Source organism: Phocoena phocoena, chromosome 7, assembly GCF_963924675.1.
Source record: "Phocoena phocoena chromosome 7, mPhoPho1.1, whole genome shotgun sequence".
NCBI lineage: Eukaryota > Metazoa > Chordata > Mammalia > Artiodactyla > Phocoenidae > Phocoena > Phocoena phocoena.
In genome coordinates, this window is record NC_089225.1 from 84438196 (window position 1) to 84460936 (window position 22741).

The 22741-nt window shown below is 37.5% G+C and overlaps 1 protein-coding gene across 4 annotated transcripts in view; it reads left to right on the forward strand.

The window, feature by feature from the left end:
• PARD3B (par-3 family cell polarity regulator beta) overlaps window positions 1–22741 on the forward strand; it is a 1043826-nt gene that overhangs the window by 540153 nt on the left and 480932 nt on the right. For all 4 annotated transcript variants that reach the window (XM_065880246.1, XM_065880249.1, XM_065880248.1 and 1 more), the window contains exons 6-10: window positions 2566–2652; window positions 8103–8228; window positions 10569–10927; window positions 13290–13429; window positions 14547–14675. In XM_065880246.1, the coding sequence (XP_065736318.1) occupies window positions 2566–2652; window positions 8103–8228; window positions 10569–10927; window positions 13290–13429; window positions 14547–14675 (841 nt within the window). The remainder of the gene's footprint in view (window positions 1–2565; window positions 2653–8102; window positions 8229–10568; window positions 10928–13289; window positions 13430–14546; window positions 14676–22741) is intronic.

The window sequence follows — 22741 nt, forward strand, 5'->3', positions numbered from 1 at the left end:
TTTATCTTCCATGTGGGTATATATACAGGGATTTCCACAGAACTCCATCAAGTATGTAAAACACTGAGTAGTGTTTTCCCCTTTTAAAATAAATTTAAAAAGATGGACTGGTCTGTGAGTTTCCTTTTTCAAATGCTTTTCTTTCCATCTTGAAACAAATAATGGATAACAATTTATAAAGAGCATGGTAAAACATAGTCAGTGTAAAACTTGTAATGCTTGTCTATAGATCTAATAGATCTAATTCTCTAAGTATCTGCATTTAACAGTCAACAAAATTGAAAGTCTTTTATGCTGCTTTTTCTGGGATAGATATTTTTGTGATAGTAATTTAACATTTGTCAAATATCATTCTGGCCAAAAAATAGTGACTATCATATAAAGATAGCATAAAAGTGTATTCTGAAATACTGAAAAAGGGAATCTTATAAAGTTGAAATAAACCTTAATACTGCATCCTCCAACAAAGTTTTAGTGTTTTGAAATAAGATTGATTACTTTAAGAAATTTTGTGATTTACTTTTAAGTAAATGTAAAAATACAAGTTTGATGATTACTAAAGAGTAGGTGTCAGTATGATACATAGAATTTATTATGTTTTATAGGAGAGATTTTGAGTGGGATAAAGAAATACTTGCAAACTAGAAAAAAGAATCCATAAAGCCATTCTAAAATTTTTTAAGCTGAAATCTTGTTGTCTAGACTAAACACTTTATAGTCCAAAAGCATCTGTATAATACATATGAACGCTCTCAGCATGTGGAGATTTAATACATTTATTAGGAAAGATTTGTGTTATGCTCTAAGTGTAAAACTATAAAATTATGTTATAAAGGTAGAGATAATAAAGTTTCAGTGGTTAAACAAAATTTTCATCTCTGTTTTTAGAAGTCTTTACAATAATATCATAACCCTAGAATGTGTATGCTTTGGGTTTAGTCTTCCTCAAATACCTACGAATGCACTATAAATCTGTTATGTAAAAGTTATTTCTTTGCGGTCCATTGAAAGCTACACAACTTTCTCTTCCCACCAAATATTTTATATTCAGGACTTAAAATGCATACCTATATTTAGGATTTCATAGTGCCTATGCTTACACAGAAAGTATAGAGAAGAATCTACTTTATCCTTTGATCTTAGCACTCTAAGATTTATTTTATTTCTAACTTTTATTCCAGGCTTCTGATATAACCTGCTTGACTGAACAAAGTTTAAATATATCAGCAGTATCTGAGCAAAACTCATTTGAAATTTACTATCAGTTTTGAAATTCCATCCCTTTCCATAAATGTTGGAAACTAACATGCTCTTTTTTGCAGTTCTTAATGATAATAGGTTTGCAATGAAAACACATTAAAAATAAGCCTAATCCACTGATGAGAATATATTTAATATATTTATTTTAGATTGCTGATAATTTAGGGAGTACTTCATGCAGAGTGAATTCATTAGGCATTTTGCTTTCTTAATGCTGTTCTCAACTTTCCAGCAAGGAGCCAAAATTTTCCCATTTTCAGTTTGGAGCAGAAATGTATTTGTAGCAGCTGTAGCTCTTAATTTGACATCTAGTTTCAGGTCATTTTCATGTAAATAGGAAACAATATGAGACCTGCCTACAGTTTCCATAATGGGGATGTTTGCTTCAACTTTATCATTTTTCCTCTGACAATTTTATTTTCTCTCTCTGGGATTAAAGGAGCCAATAATTGTTCATTGATATTATTTTTCATCTTTATAAAAACTTGTTAGTTCCACTTTCCATTACTCTAAAGCTCTCAGTGCCTTGTATATTTCAGTCATACACACTATCCATTAATGTTTCTAGCTCATCCTTTCCTTAATCTGGAGTAGGTTAGACAGGTCAGGCTTTCCATTTCTTTCTGTAATACATTTTCTCCAGGTTTTTCAACTTCTTTTCCTACGTCTAAAAAAAAAAACTGAGAGGTGACAATTTGGAATTGTTCCATTGAATACAACTGATGCCTCATTGAAAGGCAAGTTTTAGTTTTGATTTATAATGCTTTGAACATGCCCATATGTATTACCAACTTTGGCTTCACAGTTGTTTAAAATGTAATTATGTGCTTTTTCTAATAAAAATGTGTTTTATTTCATTTTTCCTCTGTTCTGGAGGAAAAATCCTCCTTTATGTTTTAAGCATAGATATGCTTAATTCAATGTATCATCTATTCAGTAATTTTCAAGTGTGTCTCAATGGGGAGAAATTTCATTTTTGTGTACATCCTTTTTAAATATGTTGATTTATGCAGATTAAGTTAAGTAGGAAGTTATTTTTGTATGTAGTCATTTCCATTTTTTCCTCTTCTAGGAAAAAAATAAGAAATCAGATAGTCTTTTAAACATTTTATTTCCTGGGTCTTCTGAACATACCAGCAAATCATGTACTCCTTTGATTTCATCTCTGCTGTTGAATTTACAGTAGTTGCTATAATCCTAAGTTTGTTTTGTTTTTCTTTTTAATATGCCACATCTGATTGTTTTTGTTTTTTTGGCAGGGACTCATTTGTGCTCTTATTTATTTATTTTTTTTTTCTGTCCCAGTAATATGACAAGAACAGTGGAGATTTCTGGGGAAGGAGGCCCCTTGGGAATACATGTAGTACCTTTCTTTTCATCTCTGAGTGGAAGGTAAGATGTTTTCCTTATATCAGAAGCTCATACTAATGAAAAACTTGACCTGAGCTCATTTTCCCAAACATTTTTTAGAGGAGGATTAAGTGTATGTCTCTGTTATTTAGATAGACACCTCAAGATATACTTCTGTTGGCCACTTATGTGTTAGAAACAAAATAACATCACTTCTAGGATACGATGGAAAAGAAATCATGGCTTCTGCATTTACAATTAATTAAGAAGTACTTTATTAAAGTATTCTTATCAGTGACACATAGACAGAAATAGTGGAAATGCTTTAACATATTGTTAGAGAAATATAGCAACTGAATGTTTTAATGTTCAAAAATACACTTAAATGAAATATAATAATTCCAAATGGATATTTCTTGATATGCCTCAGGTTTATAGAACTTAGGATAATAAATATTCTAATATTATAAGTAGTTATGTCAGAAGCTAAATATGTTTTGATTTTACATATAGTAGCAAAATGCCATTATTCTATTTATTTTGTTCTAAAATAAAATATAACCAATTAAAAATAATTTATCGCATCCTTTTGAAATTTTAAAGACATTATATTTCTAAATCCACGCTGGTAAATGGTAATTTAGATTGCATCACCATCTCTTGAAATTTGTGTCTACTTAACTGGCTGTAAAACTTGTTTTACTGATGGGAATTAAAGTGTGTGCCTGAGAGTTAATATTAGTACTATTATAACAACCTTACAAAACTAGTATTAGATATTATGTTATTATAATACTTTTCAATAGGATGACTACCTTTTGCACTAGATTGACACTGACAAAGGCTGTCAGAAACTTAAAGTCGGTTGATTTTTCTCAAGGTCATACAAAATCCAGATATCTTGACTTGACCTCACTCTTTGCTCTTTCTATAACAAAACTTTCCCCAAAGCTTATATAGTATTTATTTACTGGTTCTGAATATTTATTCAATTTGGTCTGCCATACAGCAGGAAGAACAGATTTAGTCATGATATTTTGGTTGGCATCATTTTCAGTAGGTAGACATCTGCTACCTGTAATTGCTAAGTCATCACCTTCTTTAGCAAATAACATCTGATGCCAAGCTCTTGCTGGAATGAATGTCCCCTAAAAAGAAATGAACTGAAAAGCTAGTGGCTCTTATTGTCTCATTTCCTGTATGTGTTAATAAGCATGTTTATAAATGTTATGGGTTATGGCACAGGACAAGCTGAGGTTGTTTTTGATAGACAGGGAGAGTATTTACCCAGTTGTCACGAGGAATTCTAATGGCTTTTGTCAGAAGTGTACTGGTAGAGCTTTGTGAAATACCAGTGTGGCTAAATTACTAGGCCCGTTAGCTTAATGAAGCTGGAACAGACCACAAGATCATCCCAATTTTCAAAACATGAAGAAATATAAAACATGACAGTCACCCTACATCATTTTCAGTTGTTCAGAAAACAAGTTGACGCTATAGACCAAAAATCACCTTCTCTCACTTCAGATGAGGAAAACACACTAGAATGCATTGATTTACCCCCTGATCCTTCCTAGTTCTGATTTCTAGCATAAGCTTTATAAAATAGGAAGAAGTATTGGACTTGGATTTGGAACAATTGGACTTGAATCTCACTGTTCTCTTTTGTATAACCTTGAGTGAGTCCCCTAAATTTGCCTCTTGTGAATACCTACTTCACATCAAGGTTGTGGGGATTAAACCACATTAAAAATGTAAATGCTCCTTGTGAAACACACAACATACAAATGTGTAAATTATTAGGATTAATACTATTTTGGCTAAAATAGAAAAACTTTGTTTAGAAATGAACTTTTATAAGTTCATGGTCAACTGTTCAGTAAATTGGTGAAATAGTTTTCTGTGTGTGTGTGTGTGTGTGTGTGTGTGTGTGTGTGTGTATTTTTTGCTATCCACTGGTATTATAGGAAGGAAATTTAATTAAAAAACATAAAAAATAATATGTAAGAGGAGACATGAGCCAATAAAAGTTAAGAAGTAATGAGTACAGGCTGAAACAGCACACTTAACTCAACCCATGTGTCTAGAAGCAACTGCATACAGAGTGTGTCAGACAAGTGTCTGACTTCATTATGCCATATGGTTGCCCTGTGTGAGCACGGGGAATGGGGGGAGTTAAGGTCATAGTGGTAGACTTAGTTCTTCATTTCCTTCCATTTATTGGTTTGTGTCATTATTTTAAATTAGAATTTACATTTAATTATTTACTAAGACTACTGTAATTCACTCTGCCTTCAATTTCTTTTTAATTTTTTTCTTTTACAAAAATAGGGCCACACCTGTTGTAGAATTAAGATCCCTAATCAAAGTTAGAACACCCCGAGTACAACACACTGGCTGCTGTACTAAATAAGGCCTCAGTGGTTTCATTGGGGTGGAGAATGTTGCTTGTACGGAGGACCATTGGCTCGCACAATAAAAACAAAAATGCAAGAAGAAAGAAAACAAAACAAGAGTCCCTGAAAGTAAAAAGCAACTTAATTTCATTCATTTTTTTCAAAAAAAAATATATAGTTTTATTTTAGAATTAAAGCATAAAATCTAATTGTCAGTAAATAAAGATAGCATAATATACCTGTTTCATAGTAAAGACAGCTGAATATGAGGCAGAAGGAAAGGAGGGATGGGTGAAGAGTGATATATCATGTGAGCAGAGGAGATGTTTAGGTAAAAATTCTAAGCGGGTGAGCGGCCTAGGCAGTGTGATACAGTGGGAAGAAAGGAGGAGGCCAGCAGGACATAGGTTTGTGCCTAAATGATCATTAGAAGGGCAAGAAGCAATTGTTAGCCCTCTTATTCTGCGGGGCTGTGGGTTTCGGCCTCCTTTATCACTGCTTCTTAATGCAAATTAACTGGTTCACCTCAGCCTATAACTCATCGACGGCATTAATTTTTAAATCCTGAGAGCCTTGGTCCCAAACGAGATAGCTATCCACAGCTCACCCATTTGGGGCAAAGAGAATAAAGAGGGACTCTTTTCTGAGCCTTCTTATACTGGTCTGGATGAAATCAAACTGGAAGGAATCCATCCCTTCCATAGAATAAAGAAGGCAGGAGTGGTTTGTTGCCAGGGAACAAACTAATAAAATCGGTTAGTTTTACATTTTACCAAAATTACCTCTGACACATGGGTTTCACAGTTGGGCTTATTCTGTCAATAAATTTTTCATGGAAAGTTAGGTTATTTAGTTGAGTGAGGTTCACATAGCATACTCCAGCTGTAATATGCCAGCTAAATTGCAACCCAGTGGCCTGAAAGAATTAATTCATCTCCCAAAATGTGAAATTAAATCCTAGGGAGTAACATTACATGACTGATGATGTACTGAATTAAATTAAAGGAAGACTTGAATGCTTGTTAAAAAAATATCGCTTACATAAACTAGTTTATAACCACATGTGAGCCTCCTAATGGGTCGTGTTATCGTGAATCCAGCATAACAAAAATCCAAACTGTGAACTATTAGAGAGTTGTTCAGTTTAGGAGAGAAACAGTATTTTATTCTATTTCTTTCCTTTTTTTTTTTTTTTGTGACATGTCAAATAGTTCAATTTTTAATATTATGTTATGAGATTAAGGTGGGATTAGTACTTTAAATATATTAATTTAAATCTCAGATCCTTTATCAAATAGTAGCTTTGGCCCTTATTCTCTTCCACCCAGAAGATGATTAATTTACTCACCTACTAGAACTAGGAAATGAAGCATCACTGCACACTTGGCCTGTGACTCTGAGCTTTCCCCACAGTAGGTGACAAAACTGTTTGCTCTGCTCTCTCCTGCGTCAGCGTACTGTGTTCATTTAACTTATTTAGAGATCTAAATAGCCCTGCATGTGCCTCTCCTCCAGCTGTCTTGAGATGACGTGAGCTCATCAGATGAACTGAGGCCCTGGAGGCCGAGGTCCCACTCTGTGGCAGCTCCAAACAGGAAGATGGTTTTCTCCTCCACTTTCATTAGAGACTCCCCTTTTTAATGGCGGACGCTATTACGCGTGCATAAAATGTGCTCATGTTTTATTTAGACTTGAGACTTAATGCAAAGGGACTACGTAATAGCACCTAAGGCCCCTATATGAAAGAGGGTGACAAAGTAGGAAAACAAGAGGATGAGGGAAGAGGAGGTGGTGGTTTCTCCACATCTAGCAGACTCCTCTTGGAGGATGTATCTGTCTGTTTTATCCTGAGACACCTGGGACCCTGACATGCCGCAAGGAACAGGGAAGTCCCTCGCATGAGAAATGGCTAACGTATACACAAGTTTGATTTCTTTTAGTTTGCAGTTCAAATACTACCAATATGTAGTAGGTGCGTGCAAGTGCATACACACACAGTTAAATTCTTTTCGTTGCTGTAGCTTTCTTTCTCCTTTTCTTTTTCTCCAACCCCATCCCCTCTTGACTCTAAGCCACAGCCCCAAAGCACCAGGAGGTTCAGGGGATCCTCTCTGAATCCAGACTCTTCCTGGCTGAAGTTTCAGACAACTCTTCCCAAAGCCCTGATTTCATCTGGTCACCGTCTCGCTCAGAAGCAGTGAGTGGCATGAGTATTACTCCAGCCTCATCACATATGTCCATCAGCTGGTGTTCAAGGCCCCTTCACGTGGCACTGGCCTCCACGTCCAGTGTGAGCTTCCACCCTGCTCCGTTTACATACACCTGTTCATTCCTGCCTCTGTGTGTATTCTCTCTCTCCTCCTATCCAAATCCCACTCACTTTCTTCCCAAATCCTTCTATGAAGACTCTAGGCTTATAGCTCCAGTTTTTTCATTTCTCCTGTACTCCAAGCCTGTGCTGAGCCATTGTCCTGGTCCTACAGCCCTGTCTCATATTCTTCCATCCGAAGTGCATAGAGAACACTCAACACACACTTGATTCAGTGGCACTAACAAATGGGACCGAACTTCCTTCTAAGCTCAGTAATATGATCTCTGCTAAACATTTACTTCTTCATATGCATATTATTGGAAGAGGCGGGAAGACTGCAAAAAAACTACTGTGAATACCTAATCCTCTCCCATTATCAAACATCGAGCTGCCCCCTGGGCACCAACTCAAACTTACTTATTACAGTCAGCCCTTCTGTGAAGCCCTCTCGAAACCACGAGTCCTCTGTGTCCTGAACGCTACTGAGCAACACTAGCCTTTTCTAAGTTACCTACAAGCATGAGAAATGGGATTGTAGGTCATTGTGCTCTGGGCTGGTGTTTACGTATATGTGTCTTGAAGGGCTTCTTCTCCTTAGTGAATCATGTGTGCGAGTGTGTTTTTTTGTTTGTTTGTTTACTAAGGATTTAAATAACAGTTGCCTGAATATAAAGCATACTTCCTTTCATAAATAGAAACCAATGTTTATTTCTGAACAGTTACAAATGGAGAAACAACTTGTAGGTTATTCAGTCATTCTCTTTCAACCGAAATGTTGCCTTTAGGATTTTAGGGCTCTTCATCCGTGGAATTGAGGAAAACAGCAGGTCCAAGCGGGAAGGACTGTTTCACGAAAACGAATGTATTGTAAAAATCAACAGCGTGGACCTCGTAGACAAAACCTTTGCTCAGTAAGCATGTTTTTCATTGTTTTATTTACTTTATTGATTCCTAGAATGCTTATGATCATTACTGAGCTCATTATGGTCAAAAATGTAGGTAGAACTTCTGATAAGTTCCCTTTGACCCCAGAAGATCTATTTTCAAATATGTCCTGTGTTTTAGCGTACTCAGAGGTGGGCTGCAAATGTCCCTGACAGCCCTGAGAAGGACAAACTGCAGAACAGAGCAAACCTTCTGCCTGGCTGTCTTTCTGGGGCATCGATAGATGGGTTTGTTTTTCTTGGGATACAGGTCAGTTAGACTGGTATTTAAGAACTCTTCACAGACTATTAGTTCAGCTTATTAATTAACTTACTTGGTGTCAGTAGTCTTCCTTAAACTAAATATCTGTGAGAGATGACTGTGAAGACTCACTGAATAATGGAAACAAATGGGAAAAAAAAAAAGTTAAAATAGGGCTTCCCTGGTGGTGCAGTGGTTGAGAGTCCGCCTGCCGATGCAGGGGACACGGGTTCGTGCCCCGGTCCGGGAAGATCCCACCTGCCACGGAGCAGCTGGGCCCGTGAGCCATGGCCACTGAGCCTGCGCATCCGGAGCCTGTGCTCTGCGACAGGAGAGGCCACAGCAATGAGAGGCCCACGTAGCGCAAAAAAAAAAAAAAGTTAAAATACTCACCCTCAAGAAATTATTTCTCTGCATGTGAAAATGTTACAGGAATAGGTCTTTGTACCTAAGAATTAAAGTATGCAGCAGTCTGCATATGCTTTTGTATATGTATATTGGCATTACAGTGGAACAAGGGAATAATCACGAATACTCTTTAGTAATGATCACCAACCTCTCTTGTTTCAACCAAAACAACTCATAATATATCTTCTCTGTGACCATTAGTTGCCAATATTGTGTTGGGTGGAGGGGCAGTGCTGTAGCTGCTTAAGTGTAGAAGAAAATGAAGCCTTAAGAGTGTATTTCTAAAAATAATGAATAATATGCAAAATTATAAGTATTATCAATAATGATATTATTTTTATATATCACTGTGCTTGTTACCAGGACTTAATAGGAATGCAAGGAAGACATTATTCTCCCTATATTATAGAGGTAGAAATCAAGGCTTATAAAAATTCAGTGTGAAGTAGATATTGACTCGTAGTCAAGGAGCCGACCAGAGGAGTTGGGCTATCTATGTGAAGTCTTCTCCCTCCTCCCCTAACATTGTAAGCTCTTCGTGAGTAAAGTGAGAGGGAGCTCAGATAGCAGTTGGAATTATGATTAATTATTATTTGGTGTGGCTGCTCATAACAGAGACCTGAAATAAAGGTAGCTTAAACAAAATTTACCTTTTCTAAGGACAAATAAGTGTGGAGATGGCAGTCCAGAGTTGGAATGGAGGGTCCACCATCATCAGTGAGTCAGGCATCCTCCATCTTTCTGCTTTGCCATCCTTCTTATGCGGACGCTATCTTGAAGCTGTCTCGTGGTCACAAGATGGCTGCTGGAGTTCCCTCCATCACTTCTGAGTTTTAAGAAGTAGGAAAGAGAAACAGTAGAACAAAAAAGTTTCTGCCTCCCAGATGAGCCAGATTTTCTCTAACCTTTCATCTCATTGGCAAGAAAGCTGGGAAAGAGAGTTGTTTTACCTAGTCATAAGGTATAAGGAGACATAAGGAAGAAGGAAAGAAAAAGTAGTAAGAAATTTGAGGAAAAGCACAAAGCGCTAAGACAAAAAAGTAAAAACATTAGGGACTCTATAATAGAATAACAGGGAGGGTGCATTTTGGATTGCCAATCCACTGTGATATTTGACACAGCCTACGTACCTACCAAACGTCTCCGTGAGGAAATGTTTGTGTCAGAATTGGGCTCCTGCAACACAACCCACATTAGGAAAGACCTGTACTTTAGATTAAAGTCTTAAAAGGAAACCAAATGATAATCTGATGGAGACTATGAAAGATGTTTGTTCCATTTAAAATTAGAGCTTGCTTTTATATTTACTTCAGTAAATACTTCTGGGTAGAATTTGAGATTTAGAAATGCTTAGAAGCTGTGGGTCATTGGACAAGTTACTTAAGCTCTCTGAGCCTCCACTTCTTCATTTTGCAAAATGAGAGCTAATTATACTTACTTAACATGGTTGTTAAAAAGGTTAAATGAGAGAATCGTGCATGTTGATAATGCACGTGTAGCCCAGTGTGGTGGCACCTAATGAGCAGGCCATACATGGTAACTAGCATTTAGTTAGCAAAGTCATATTGGTAGTAATAGTGATAGTATCTCCTGTGCTTATGGGCGCTTTGGATGGCATGCTAGGAAGCAGTATCATTATATGTTCACTGTCTTTCAAGGGCTCAGGACGTCTTCCGTCAGGCAATGAAATCTCCAAGTGTGCTGCTTCATGTGCTTCCACCTCAAAACCGGGAACAGTATGAAAAATCAGTCACTGGACCTCTTAACATTTTTGGTAACAATGATGGCGTTTTGAGAACAAAGGTGCCACCTCCTGTCCATGGAAAATCAGGAATGAAGACAGTAAATCTCACAGGAACAAGCAGTCCTGAAGAAGGTGCATCAACTTCCCTGCAGCAAAGCAAGAGCCCCCGAGTACCAAGACTAGGTAGAAAGCCGTCCTCTCCCTCGCTCTCCCCGCTCATGGGGTTTGGCAGCAAGAAAAATGCAAAGAAAATTAAGATTGACCTAAAGAAAGGTAATTATTAAATTATGCTTAATAGGGTTCTATTATTGTAACATGTAAAATTGGTTAAGAGAAATGCATTAAGGCTAATTTTGTTAATTCTTCCTTCATTTAATTGAATCAAAGAATAGATTTAAGTGTATACTGCATACCTTAAATTTCTCAAAATCATAGTACTTTCTTATTCTTTTTTCTGGAGAGTGTAAATTATTTGAAGCAAGAAAATTATAAAGACCTGCTGTGAAATAGAAGGAACCATTACAAACTTGGTAGGAACAGAGTGTTATTGTATCACAACTTAATACTAAATAGGCACTGAAATTCAGTTGTCTGTTTTAAGCAAGATTAGTGATTTTTGAAGCATCCTTTAGTCCAAGTCTGAAAAGCCAATATATTGTTTCTGGTTCTCTAAGATAGTTTTATACCAGCAAAAAATTATTCCTCAGCAAATATGTAGTAATTATTAATTTCACTAATTCAACAACGCAAATAATTTTTCAAGTATTCTTAATTTCAAAAGCATGTATAACCTTTTTTCTTCATCTTTTTCAACTTTTTCATCCATTTGCAGCCCAGATCAATAAGACTAGATCATGTGTGTTCATAGATATTTATGCAATATTATACATACACACATACACATTCATGAATTTCTGCACTTTTTTTAATTTTGTAACTTCTCTTGATAATCCCTTCCCCCACTGCAACCCTCTGCAACCCACTGTGATTTTCAAGACTCCATTCAAAAGAAACCAAGATTTTATAGATTCTTATCTGAATTAATAGGAAATGTAATGATCACAAGGTAGTTTTAGAATACTTATTCACATATATCTAAAGCAAATTACATGTACCTTTAATTGGGATATAGAGATTATTCTGAAAAACCCTCTGGTCAAAATTTTGTCCTCCTATAAGAATTCTATACAGGGAAGAAAATGTATCGATAAGAGGCACAATTAGGCTTTGTATGTAAATGCATCACTTGTGCTTTTCATACAAATTGTGCGGCTATGTATAAGACATGGGGTTGAGTGCTTTGAGAATAGATAAATCAGACATGGAATGTGACCTTAAAAATCCATTAAAAAGCCTTGAATGCAAAAATAAATAATATTACATCCCACACCTGTGTTTTGGGAAGATTAATCTGACAGAAAAAGATATACTAAAGAAGAGAGCATACAACAAGGGATCAGTCAAGGGTGCACGGTGTCTGTCTGAATATAATATGTATGCCTAAATTGCTGACTGGATGTAGGCAGGAAGAGAGAGGAATTACTGTCATTGCTGAGGTTTTCAGCCGGGTGGCTTGTGCAATGGTGATACCATTACGAGAAATTAGAATTTTAAGTAGAAAAGGCAAGGATCTGGGTTGGAGAAGGAAGTTCATAGTGAAGTTTAAAATGCTTGTGAAAGAACGTGCATGGTAATATCCTGGAGACTGACTGACACCAGAGAGATTAGAGACAAACAAAGTGATGTAAGTGTCATCTGTAGGGAGATGGTAGTTGGAGCCAGGAGCATGCCAGGCAAGTCTAGGGGACAAATTGTTCCAGATCCTTGGGGAACATCTGTGTTTATGTGGGAGAACGATGGGTAAGAGAAAGAGTGACAGACATGTTGTGATCAGAGAGGCAGGAAAATAATCAGAAACTAAAAACATGAATACCTAGGGGGGAGTTAATTTCAAGAAAATGGTTGGTGAGAAGTGTGAAAGCTAGAAAAGGGGAAAGATCAGAATAGGAAAAATGACTGGACATGGTCATGGGTAGGTAGTTGGTGATGGAAGATTGAAGAAGCAGTAGGATTGATGTAAGGATTCTTTAGGGTAGAGAAATCTAAGCATGCCTTCACACAGAGTGAAAAAAGACATAAACTCAAAGAGAGAAACTGGAGATGCAAGAGAACGGGACAGGAGTAACAGGAACGAGTGATGGGACAATGGGATGCAGTACACAAGGAATGGAGACTCAGGGGGAGGGGGAACCACAGGCTGGCTAGTTGATTGAAAGCCTGACATGTCAGATGGCCTCTTGCTTCTCAGGAAAGTATGACGTCAGGTTATGGTTTACTGAGAAATCAGTCTCCCAGGTATATGGATAACATGTGGTATTTCTTCTAGGACCTTAGTAAACAAAAGTGTTATATATCTACACTGGCCCTAAATTCACTGTGATACAATCATGGCCTGTAAGGCTCTGTAATCTGTATTTAAAACCAGAAAAACTGAAGCATATTTAAAATATTTACTGGAATGTCAATTTTTCACTTATTCTGCATTGGTCTAAATTAGGTGGATTTAACTATAAAATTGAATATAATATTACTCCTGCTGAAGGTGACCGTGTGTTTTCCTGGTCTTATATACTAGGACCTGAAGGACTTGGTTTCACTGTGGTTACCAGAGATTCTTCCATACATGGTCCTGGTCCCATTTTTGTAAAAAACATTTTACCAAAGGGAGCAGCAATAAAAGATGGCCGCCTACAATCAGGAGACAGAATTTTGGAGGTAAGAATTAGAATGAATATCTTCAATAAAATCTTTCTTGGTGCTTGAAATAAGTATATAAAATGTATTAAATTTTGAATTCAGTATGTTCAAAACTGTACTTATAGACAAGGTAAGGACTTTAATTAGAAAACTGGTTAATAAATAGCCTATCTGTGTAAGTCCTCAATAAGGACAATGATATGGGGCCAAATAATATTGAAAAGTTTTCCCTATCTCCTCTTTCTTACTTCCGCCTCTTAGAGTCCCTGGGGAATTTGGGTCAAATCCACGAGTTCATCATATATTCAATTAGGGCTAAGGATTTCAAAGTTGCACCCAAGCCCTTGTAACTGTTTCCTTAAACTTCTCCAAGAGTGGGTCAGCCTGTCTCAGGTTGGTCTATGCATATAGATAAGTATTTGGAATACCCAAAGCAAGAGGCTTTTTTGTTGTTGTTGTCATTTATTTTTGTTTGATAGCATCATCTTCTTGGCTAAATATATACTGTCAATTTACCTTTCAAGAAATCATATTCGTTGAAACTGGCTGGTTCCATTGAACTTTCTCGTGGCATGGAAGTAGCACTATAGCTTTTTATATAGTTCTAGATCATGATAGAAAATGGGCCAAATGACTAATGTAGCTCCAAATTACAATCTCCAATAATCTATGGTAACCTGATGACTATAATTTTCTAAACATGGAAAATTGTAGAATTATAACAAAAAAACTTATGCCTCAAGAATCTACTGTGTGATAACGGTCCATTTCTCCTATTTGTATTCGGCAGAGAATGGTAACAGCTAAGCATTTGAAATCAGCTTCCCTCCTACTTGAGGAATCATTCTCTGGTATCTGTCAGTTTGATTTGTCCTTGCTAAGAATGTGATGTCTTAGGGAAAACTGCTGATGCCAATTACTGAATGTCTGAGACTGTCCAGCACCACAATAATGATGGTTGGTATATTGCTAGCATCATAGCATAGTTGGTTTGGGCTCATGTATTCAGTTTTCATCTTTGCAGAGCTTCATTGATCATGGGAGCCCATTTGCTGCTTGCTTTCAAAAACCATCTAGGGAAGAAGGGGATGGCAAGTGTTTTAATTGTGGCTGCTCATACGGTTGCCTGCATTAGGTAAATGGCAGAGATGTCACTGGACGAACTCAGGAAGAGCTCGTGGCCATGCTGAGGAGCACCAAGCAGGGAGAGACCGCATCACTGGTCATCGCCCGCCAGGAAGGAACTTTTCTGCCCCGAGAGCTGGTAATGTTCAGATCACAGTCTTACTGAATTTTCAATACAGAACATAATACACTCAGTGAATTCATAATAGCTGAGAAATGAGTTCTAAGTCACGGGCTTCATTTGTTAAAAAAAAAAAAAGAAGAAGTGAATCACACTTACAGTGTTTTGCCCCTGTTTGGGGTATCACTGTTTCAGTGATGATGATGTGATGACGCAGTGAGGTAGGTAACTGCAAACAGTGCTTCAAGTGTACGAATTCAAACACCCTTCAAGGAGGCAATTAACAGTATTTGATAAAATAAAATGCACATTGAGTGTGTGCTATGGGCTGGGCCCTGTGCAAAACACAACCAGCAGAAATGTTCATGGCCCTACCTTAGTGCAGTTAGCAGTCAAAGGGAAATTAAAATATAACCAAGTATTTAAAATGGTGATGAAGATTATGAAAGCAAACTGTGGAGTGCTACAGTAATATATAACAAGGGAATTTAACCTACTACTGAAGGCTAGGAAAGGCATCTCAAGACAGAGAATTTAAAAATGTGTACCCTTTTAAAAAAAAAAAGTGTACCCTTCGACCTAGTAACTATACTTTTAGCAATTTGTCCTAAACTGATCATCAAAGATGTGGAAAAAATTCTTCTATATTGATTTTTTTCCTCCGGTCCTATTTATTATAGTGATATATTGGGCATGGTACAGCAAGAAGGTACTGGTTAAATAAATAACTGGATCGCTTTCCAATGAAATATAGTAAGTACTTAAAATGGTTTCTGTGAGGAATTAATAATAATATGAGAAATGTTCATAGGATATTATTAAGTAAAAAGTTGGGTATAAAATGACATATGCAGTATGACAAATTACATTAAAAATCTTTTTTAAAAAGCTGGAAGGAGATGCACTCAGATTGTTGGGATTATGAGAGATTTTTATTTTCTCTTTTTTTTTTTTTTACAATGAACACATAATATTTATTATTGAAATATTTAAGGAGGCTTTAGAAACTTCAAAGGACTTTTATGGCTAATAATAAAGTAGAATAGATGTGGTCAAAGGACTGCTAATTACCCTTTGTTTTTTATTTCCTTTGAATCTATATAAGAAAGGACAAAGGCACATATGGGTAATACGATAGGTTCCCCGAGTGAGATCATCAGAATAGTGAGTGTTGAGAAAATTGAGTATAGTTAACTTGGAAAAAAAAGTTTAGTACTGATAATTGCTATCACATATATAAAGAGTTATTGTATGGATTGGAAAGTAAATTTTAGTCTGTTTCTTCAGATAGTTTATATCCATTCATTTATTTATGCATTAATCCAACAAACACGTTACTGAGCATGTGCTGTGCACTAACTTGGAGGTTCTGGGGATACAAAAATAATTAAGACTAATTTCCTGTCCTGTGTGAGCCTGTTCCAAAACAAATAGTTGGGAGTGATAATGTTACAAGCACTTTCTAACTGTTGGAGCTGTCCAAGATGGAAACAGGTTATTTAGCATACTGAAACAGAACCTGCCTCACCATCTGTCAAAGATGCTCCAGAAACAATTCTCCTGTTGGTAAGGTGGTAAGACTAGATAACCTCTAAGATACCTTCTCTGGGTCTAATATTCTGTTACATGTGTTTATATCCACATTTGAATATACAGCCTTCCTGAACCTCCTCTCATATATTAACCCTCCTTAGTACTGGCCAAAGGAACCCCTTCCTTCCATGTTTCTGTACCATGGAGTTTCCTTTCGATCCTTCGTTATCTTTCCCATCATCTTATCCATTTTTCCTCTTGTCCTCTTTTATGCTTTGAGAAGATCCATGGTAAAATAGGAAAGGGGAGATGCACTCCCCACCTCCTTTCCGCTAGTGGACTCCTCCACACTCAGCGCTTTGGAAGGCAGAATCTTGAGTTACGGCCTCATCTCCTCACTGAAGCTCCCGACTCTTCCTAAAGAGAAATGCTGTCAAAACTCGAAGTCTAGATTTTTTTTCTCTAAATTCAGATGGATTCTTTCCCTCAATCTTTTATTTATCCAAAGACGTTGGTCTTTCTCTACAAGGGTCAAAGTGAAAAGAAACAACACAAAAGGGGGCAGCATGGATATATAGCAGGAAGCCCTTACACTTCTTATTTAATTCGTTGGTTGCTGGTGATAAAAGTGGTTAGAAAACCTCAGTAGGACTATGTACTTGTTTCAGGGATAGGAGAACTAAGAAAGAAGTTTTGATTGTGTATTCTTTTGAACTGTGGTCCTGGGAGGAGTAAAATCCTGCATAAAGAGAGAAATATTCCAGGCAGCCCCTAGGCACGCAGAGGAACCCAATAGCAGAGCTCCAGCTAGGAACTCAAACACTCACGAGTCCCTCGTTCCCCATCTAACAGTTAGTTATACCCCTTTTCCATATGTCCTCTAGAATTCCCAACTGCACAGCTAATTCCTTCTTCCTATAAGCTCTCCCAGCCCCCCTTATCCCCACCAACTCCCACCCCTGCCCCCAGTAAGGGGGAAAGGGATGCTGATCTTATTCAAGTTTGAAACTCTGGAAGCATTTTTAGTCAAAGACAATTACATCTAGAAGTTAGCAAATGGAATAATAGAATTTTTGGACTAAAGGGAGCTGAAAGAATCTGTGAGTCCAGCTCTACTTTTGTAGCTGAGAAAACAGAGGCTCAGGGTGGTTGAGTAACCATGGGCCATGTGTCCATGGGCCCACAGTCAGCAGGAACTAGATGCCTAGGTTTCTTAGCATTTACTATTGTCTCTGAAGCTCAACTTCTGTCTTTACTACCTACTGTGTGATCCAGAGCAGATCACAAAATCATTCCGAGGCTCAGTCCTCATCTGTATCATTAGATTTCTGTGACAATTAAAAGAGATAATGCATGCAAAGCTCTAAGTGTTGCTTCTGGTCAATTGTAGGTACTAAATATGTTAGCTATACTTGTTTCTTCTAGTACATTACCACTTCTGTAGTATTGTAAACACAATACTGTATAGGTATTCTGGGGTAAATAGATTTATGCAGGCTTACCTGGGATTAACCACTATTTTGAACATTGATTGTTTTCTTTTTCATTCTTTTAATATGTATTCTGGTATCCCAAATACAGAATTACAGACAAAATTTGTGTAACCCACCAAATTGACAAGCCAGGCAGTCTGTATATGTTATTTCACTCTCATTTAATATAGTTTAGTGAAATTGGGTTTCTGTCCCAGAAAGTGATGTCATAGGCCAAGCCCACCAGGGAGCATATTAAATTAATTGTGTGACTATGAGATTATAAGTGAAAATAAATTCTTTGTTCTCATCATTTTCTGTGTTATACAAAATTCGGAGGGCATGTGGTTAGTGTCCATTCTCTTAGAATTCTCTGGCAAATAGTCTCTTTGAAAAATATTTGACTTCTAACTGTCCAAATATGTGGAATATTCTTTGTAACCACAGCAAAGCAAGGGCCTTGAAGGGCACTGAAGTAATGTGGACCCGGAATCTTTGTTTTGGAGAAATGTGGAATAATATTATTTTTCCAGCCCAAATACCTGTCTTGAATGCTAAACAGCAGGAACTCTGCAGGAAGTTTATAAAGAGGTCATGCTTGGCATTCACGGGCTATTTCAGTGGGAAATACTCAGAGTGTGACACTGGACTATTTGAAAGCGCAGAATCAAGAAGAGTGTGCGACGTGATACATCTTTGTATTTTTCTTTCAAAAAATTGAAGGTGGTATCATTTTGGTCTCTTCTCCCTTATTGTGATTGATGTACACACTTGACTTGCCATTGAAAATCTGGCAGGATGAAGGAAGGACAGCACTTCCTGCTTTTGTCTCGTTCTGTCTCCTTTGAAGAAAACAAACTGTTTATTGGTTTCCTGTTCGGAGAAACTGTCCTCTCCCTTTTGTTAAGCTGTGCTATTTCGTGAGCTCTGTACCCTCTTAACAGCACTGCTCTGCCTATTTTCTGACAGTTAAATCTTCCTTACTTCCTTGTTATCATTAGCTTCCTGTGAAGTCTTAACACTCACAGCCAAGGGAGCATGTTGTCAGCAGTTCCACAGGAAGGCCCAATATAGGATGGTCTCTCGAATGTGACCCTCTGTCATTCCAAAGGCCTCAGCATCCATTTCCTGGTCATTTCTCCTGACTTGCCACATCAGAGAACTGTGCTGAACGCTTGTATTTGCTGGTCCATGTCTTCCTGCCTGAGTACTTGGTTAGTATCACAAGTATAGCAGCACGTTTAGCCAACTTTCTTTCCATCTGTGGCAGTCTGGGTTGAAAATCAAATGAAAGGAATTTATATAATAACATCATTTAATAACATCATTACTATTTAGCTCTTTCTAGTATTTTTACCAAAAGAACTGTGCTTCAAAGGTAATCTTTCCAGAATCCCAGTCCAGAAGATCCTTTGATGTTCTCATCCCCTTACTGGGTGAGCGTTTATTAAAGAGGTGTTCACATAAGGAACATTTTTGCAAAAGGGACTTTGAGATCAGTGTTGGTAATAGAATCCGAAGGTGAAGCTGCTGTATCTGCACCTGCACTTGAAACAAAAACTATGCTACTTATTCGGTGGTTTGTTTGGTCTGTTCTGTGAGAGACATGGTCTGCAAGTTCTTTTCCATCCCTGATACCTAAAATTATTTTTGTCTTGTGCAAAGTGTCAGATAAAGCTCTCTTTCCATTCAGAAAAGATTCTGAGAAACTAAAGGTTTTCTATGTATTCCAGGTCTGTATTTTTAAGGACTTCAGAGAAAGCAACACTTTATTATTGGCCACGTATGTGCATGTACGTGTACATGTATGTGGCTGTCTTCTTTCGTTTACGGGGGAAAAAAGAAGTATTCTGCCATTTCATTGTTAACCTGTTTAACGTTTCATGTTCTGACCTGCTGCTGCCTTATCTTTAAATTATCCTGAAAATCACAGCAAACCCTGGTGGGTAAAACAAGCTGAGAAAATTTCAAATGTATTTATAATTTCTACCTGCCACGTTTGCCCGCTATTAAACACTGGCCTCTGCAAGGGGCAATACCTACGTTTCAAGCAAGCAAGTTGCTCCTGCCTGGAATGATTGAGATCCCAAAGTTAGCTATGTGTGTCATGCTGATCTGACCTTCCTTCAGGAACATCGCTTTTGCTGAGAAAAAACTGATGCGTGCGTATGTGGAGGCTCCCTTAATAGTTGCTGAGATCGGTGTATTCCAGCACTACTGTTTCACCAGTCCCGGTAACTACCTTAGCAAATGGCACATGGCCCCAACCCCTTCACGGTTTACTCTATCTTCTTCCTAAGTGAAAAATTCACCCCTCAAATGTCAAATTATTTAACATCGTGAACCATGCAAGAATTTTAGCTTGAAAACTTAGATGAACCTCATTTAACTGACATTTTATTCCCTTTGGCTATTTGATTCAAAATGATTCCATGCTTAATTAACCAAGGTACTTAAGGAGGAATGAATATTATAGTGGTTATTTGTGGATAAGTAGCAGAAATTGAAGGATGGTTTCAGAACCATCCTAAACCAAGGGTGCAAGAGTTATGTTTTAGAATTTAAATAATTATGCAAAAACCAAAATGCATTGCTATATTTTATAGATTCTCCAAGTAACTCAGTTCTATGACTTCAGATGGAGTCCTTGCTAAGATACAATCTCCATTTCTGCCTCTCTCTACAGTAATTTCAGTTTCCTTCTTACTGCATTTCTGTTCAACCAGTAGTCAAGGCTACGCAGCATGGCCTCCAGAATCAACAAGATGTGTCCCTGTCCTCAAGAAGCTTCTAGCCCATAAAGAAAAAAGAGTGATGAGTTGATCAAATTATGCAAATAAAGTGTTACGGGAATTCAAATTTGGGGACCAAAAAACCTTTAAGAGCCTAATGATATTGGAGAAGAATCTTGATGATTGAGTAGGATTTCAAAATGCAGAGCTACGGGGGGAAGGAGATAGCATCTTCAGATACTCAGAGGCTCGAAAATACAAAATACATCAAGGAGATAGTAAGTAGCCCATCCTGGTAGATTACTGAGCAAGGAGCTATCATGAGTAGTATTGTTTGTAAGGGGTGAAAAGGTATTAGGATACCTGCTAGGATCTGTTGCAGTTCACTAGACTGTAATGACGGGGAGCTTAAGAGCTGGGTTTAGTCAGACCTGGGTTGAATCCTGGCTCTCCTACTGATTGGCTGAATGGCCGCAATTAAGTTACTTCCCTATGCCCCCACTCATCACAAACATGGGGATCAGATTTTTGTCTACCTTAGAGACTGTTTGTTAGCATTAAATGAGATGCATGTATAGGGCACATAGAATGGGATTCAGCAAATGTTACTTGTTATCGTTATTGCTCATCTAAATAAGAGAGATTAAGTGCACGGTTAGAGCTTCCCACTCATTGGGAACAGAGAGGGCTATGGAAACAGAAAACTTTGGCTTTGGCATGTGATAGATGTTAGGGTAATGGAATGAGATATATCAAATCTACCCAAGTTTTGAGTTTGGATCTCAAACCCAAGTTTGAGATCTTCTATCTAGAGATAGAAGATACATAGGCAGGTTTGGAGAAGAAAACGATTATTTTTGACCTAGAATTGTGTTCCTTTTGTGGATTCCAAGCTGGTCTTTGGCCAGTGATCATCAGCATTTTTGCCTTCTCCCTGCTCTCTAGCCATTCCAAACTTTTTTTTCTCTTGTTTAAAACATTACCGGTGCCCTCTCTTTGTCAATCAATTGCTGTGAGACTTTGTTCTCCTTAGGACACCCCCTCCCTTCCCTCTCACTGTACAACTCCTTAAGACATTTACTTACAGAGCCTCCTTGAACCCCCAAGTCTGGGTTATGGAGCCTCACTTAGTTTTCCATTTATATTCAAAACTTACCATGCTTCTGAGTCACCTTAAGAACTGTAGACAAATAGCAATTAAGAGTCCAGGTTTGGGAGTCTCATGGGCTGAATCCCTGCTTCACAATCTTACTCAACCTCTCTGCCTCAGTTTCTTCACTTGTCAAATAAGGATGATGATACCACCTACCTTGTAGGGTTGTTGTGAGAATTAGTTGGGCATGGATGCTAACACGTGGTAGGTGTCGAATAGTATTGACTCCTGTTATTTCCCATGCCTGGTGCACACTGTGCGCTCAGTATATATTTGTTGACTGAATAAGTGAAAGCTATGCATTATTAAAGTAGACAATATAGAAAGCTGGAAAAGGTATTGCTAGAACAGCTATTACCCGTGATCTATATCTAATCTGTATTGAATGCATTATCCATCCTGCTACAATCATTTTAAAACAAAAAATATGCAGAGACTTCCTTAGATATCAGGGCACTAGCAACTTTAATTACACACAAGACAATGAGGATAAGGATAGTTAGTATTAAATGTAAAGATGTAGACATAGAGAATGGACTTAAGGACACAGGGTGGGAGGGGGAAGCTGGGGCGAAGTGAGAGTAGCATCGACATATGTACACTACCAAATGTACAATAGATAGCTAGTGGGAAGCAGCTGCATAGCACAGGGATATCAGCTCAGTGCTTTGTGACCACCTAGAGGGGTGGGATAGGGAGGGTGGGAGAGAGAAGCAAGAGGGAGGGGGGATCTGGGGATATATGTATGCATCTGGCTGATTCACTTTGTTGTACCACAGAAACTAACACAGTATTGTGAAGCAGTTATACTCCAATAAAAATCTATTAATTTTTTTAAAAATAAATGTAAATGACAGTTTAGGTAGTTTAAATTATCATGAAGAAGACATTTGCATGGTCTAGTTGTACAGTTTATTTGTAAAGACATATAAAAACAATAAGTATAAGTACTTTTTATTTTAAAACATTAGAGGCATTTTTGAAGTATTAAAAGTATTTTAAAGTACTTTTAAAATGTTTCAACCTTGGCTACAATAACGTGTTAGAACAATGGTCCTCAAAACATGGTCTCAGCCCAGCAGTATAGCATCACCTGGGAACTTGTTAAACATGCAAATTCTCAGGCTCCCTCCAGAGCTAAGAAATCAGAAACTCTAGGGGCGGAGCTCAAAGATGTATTTTAACAAGCACTCC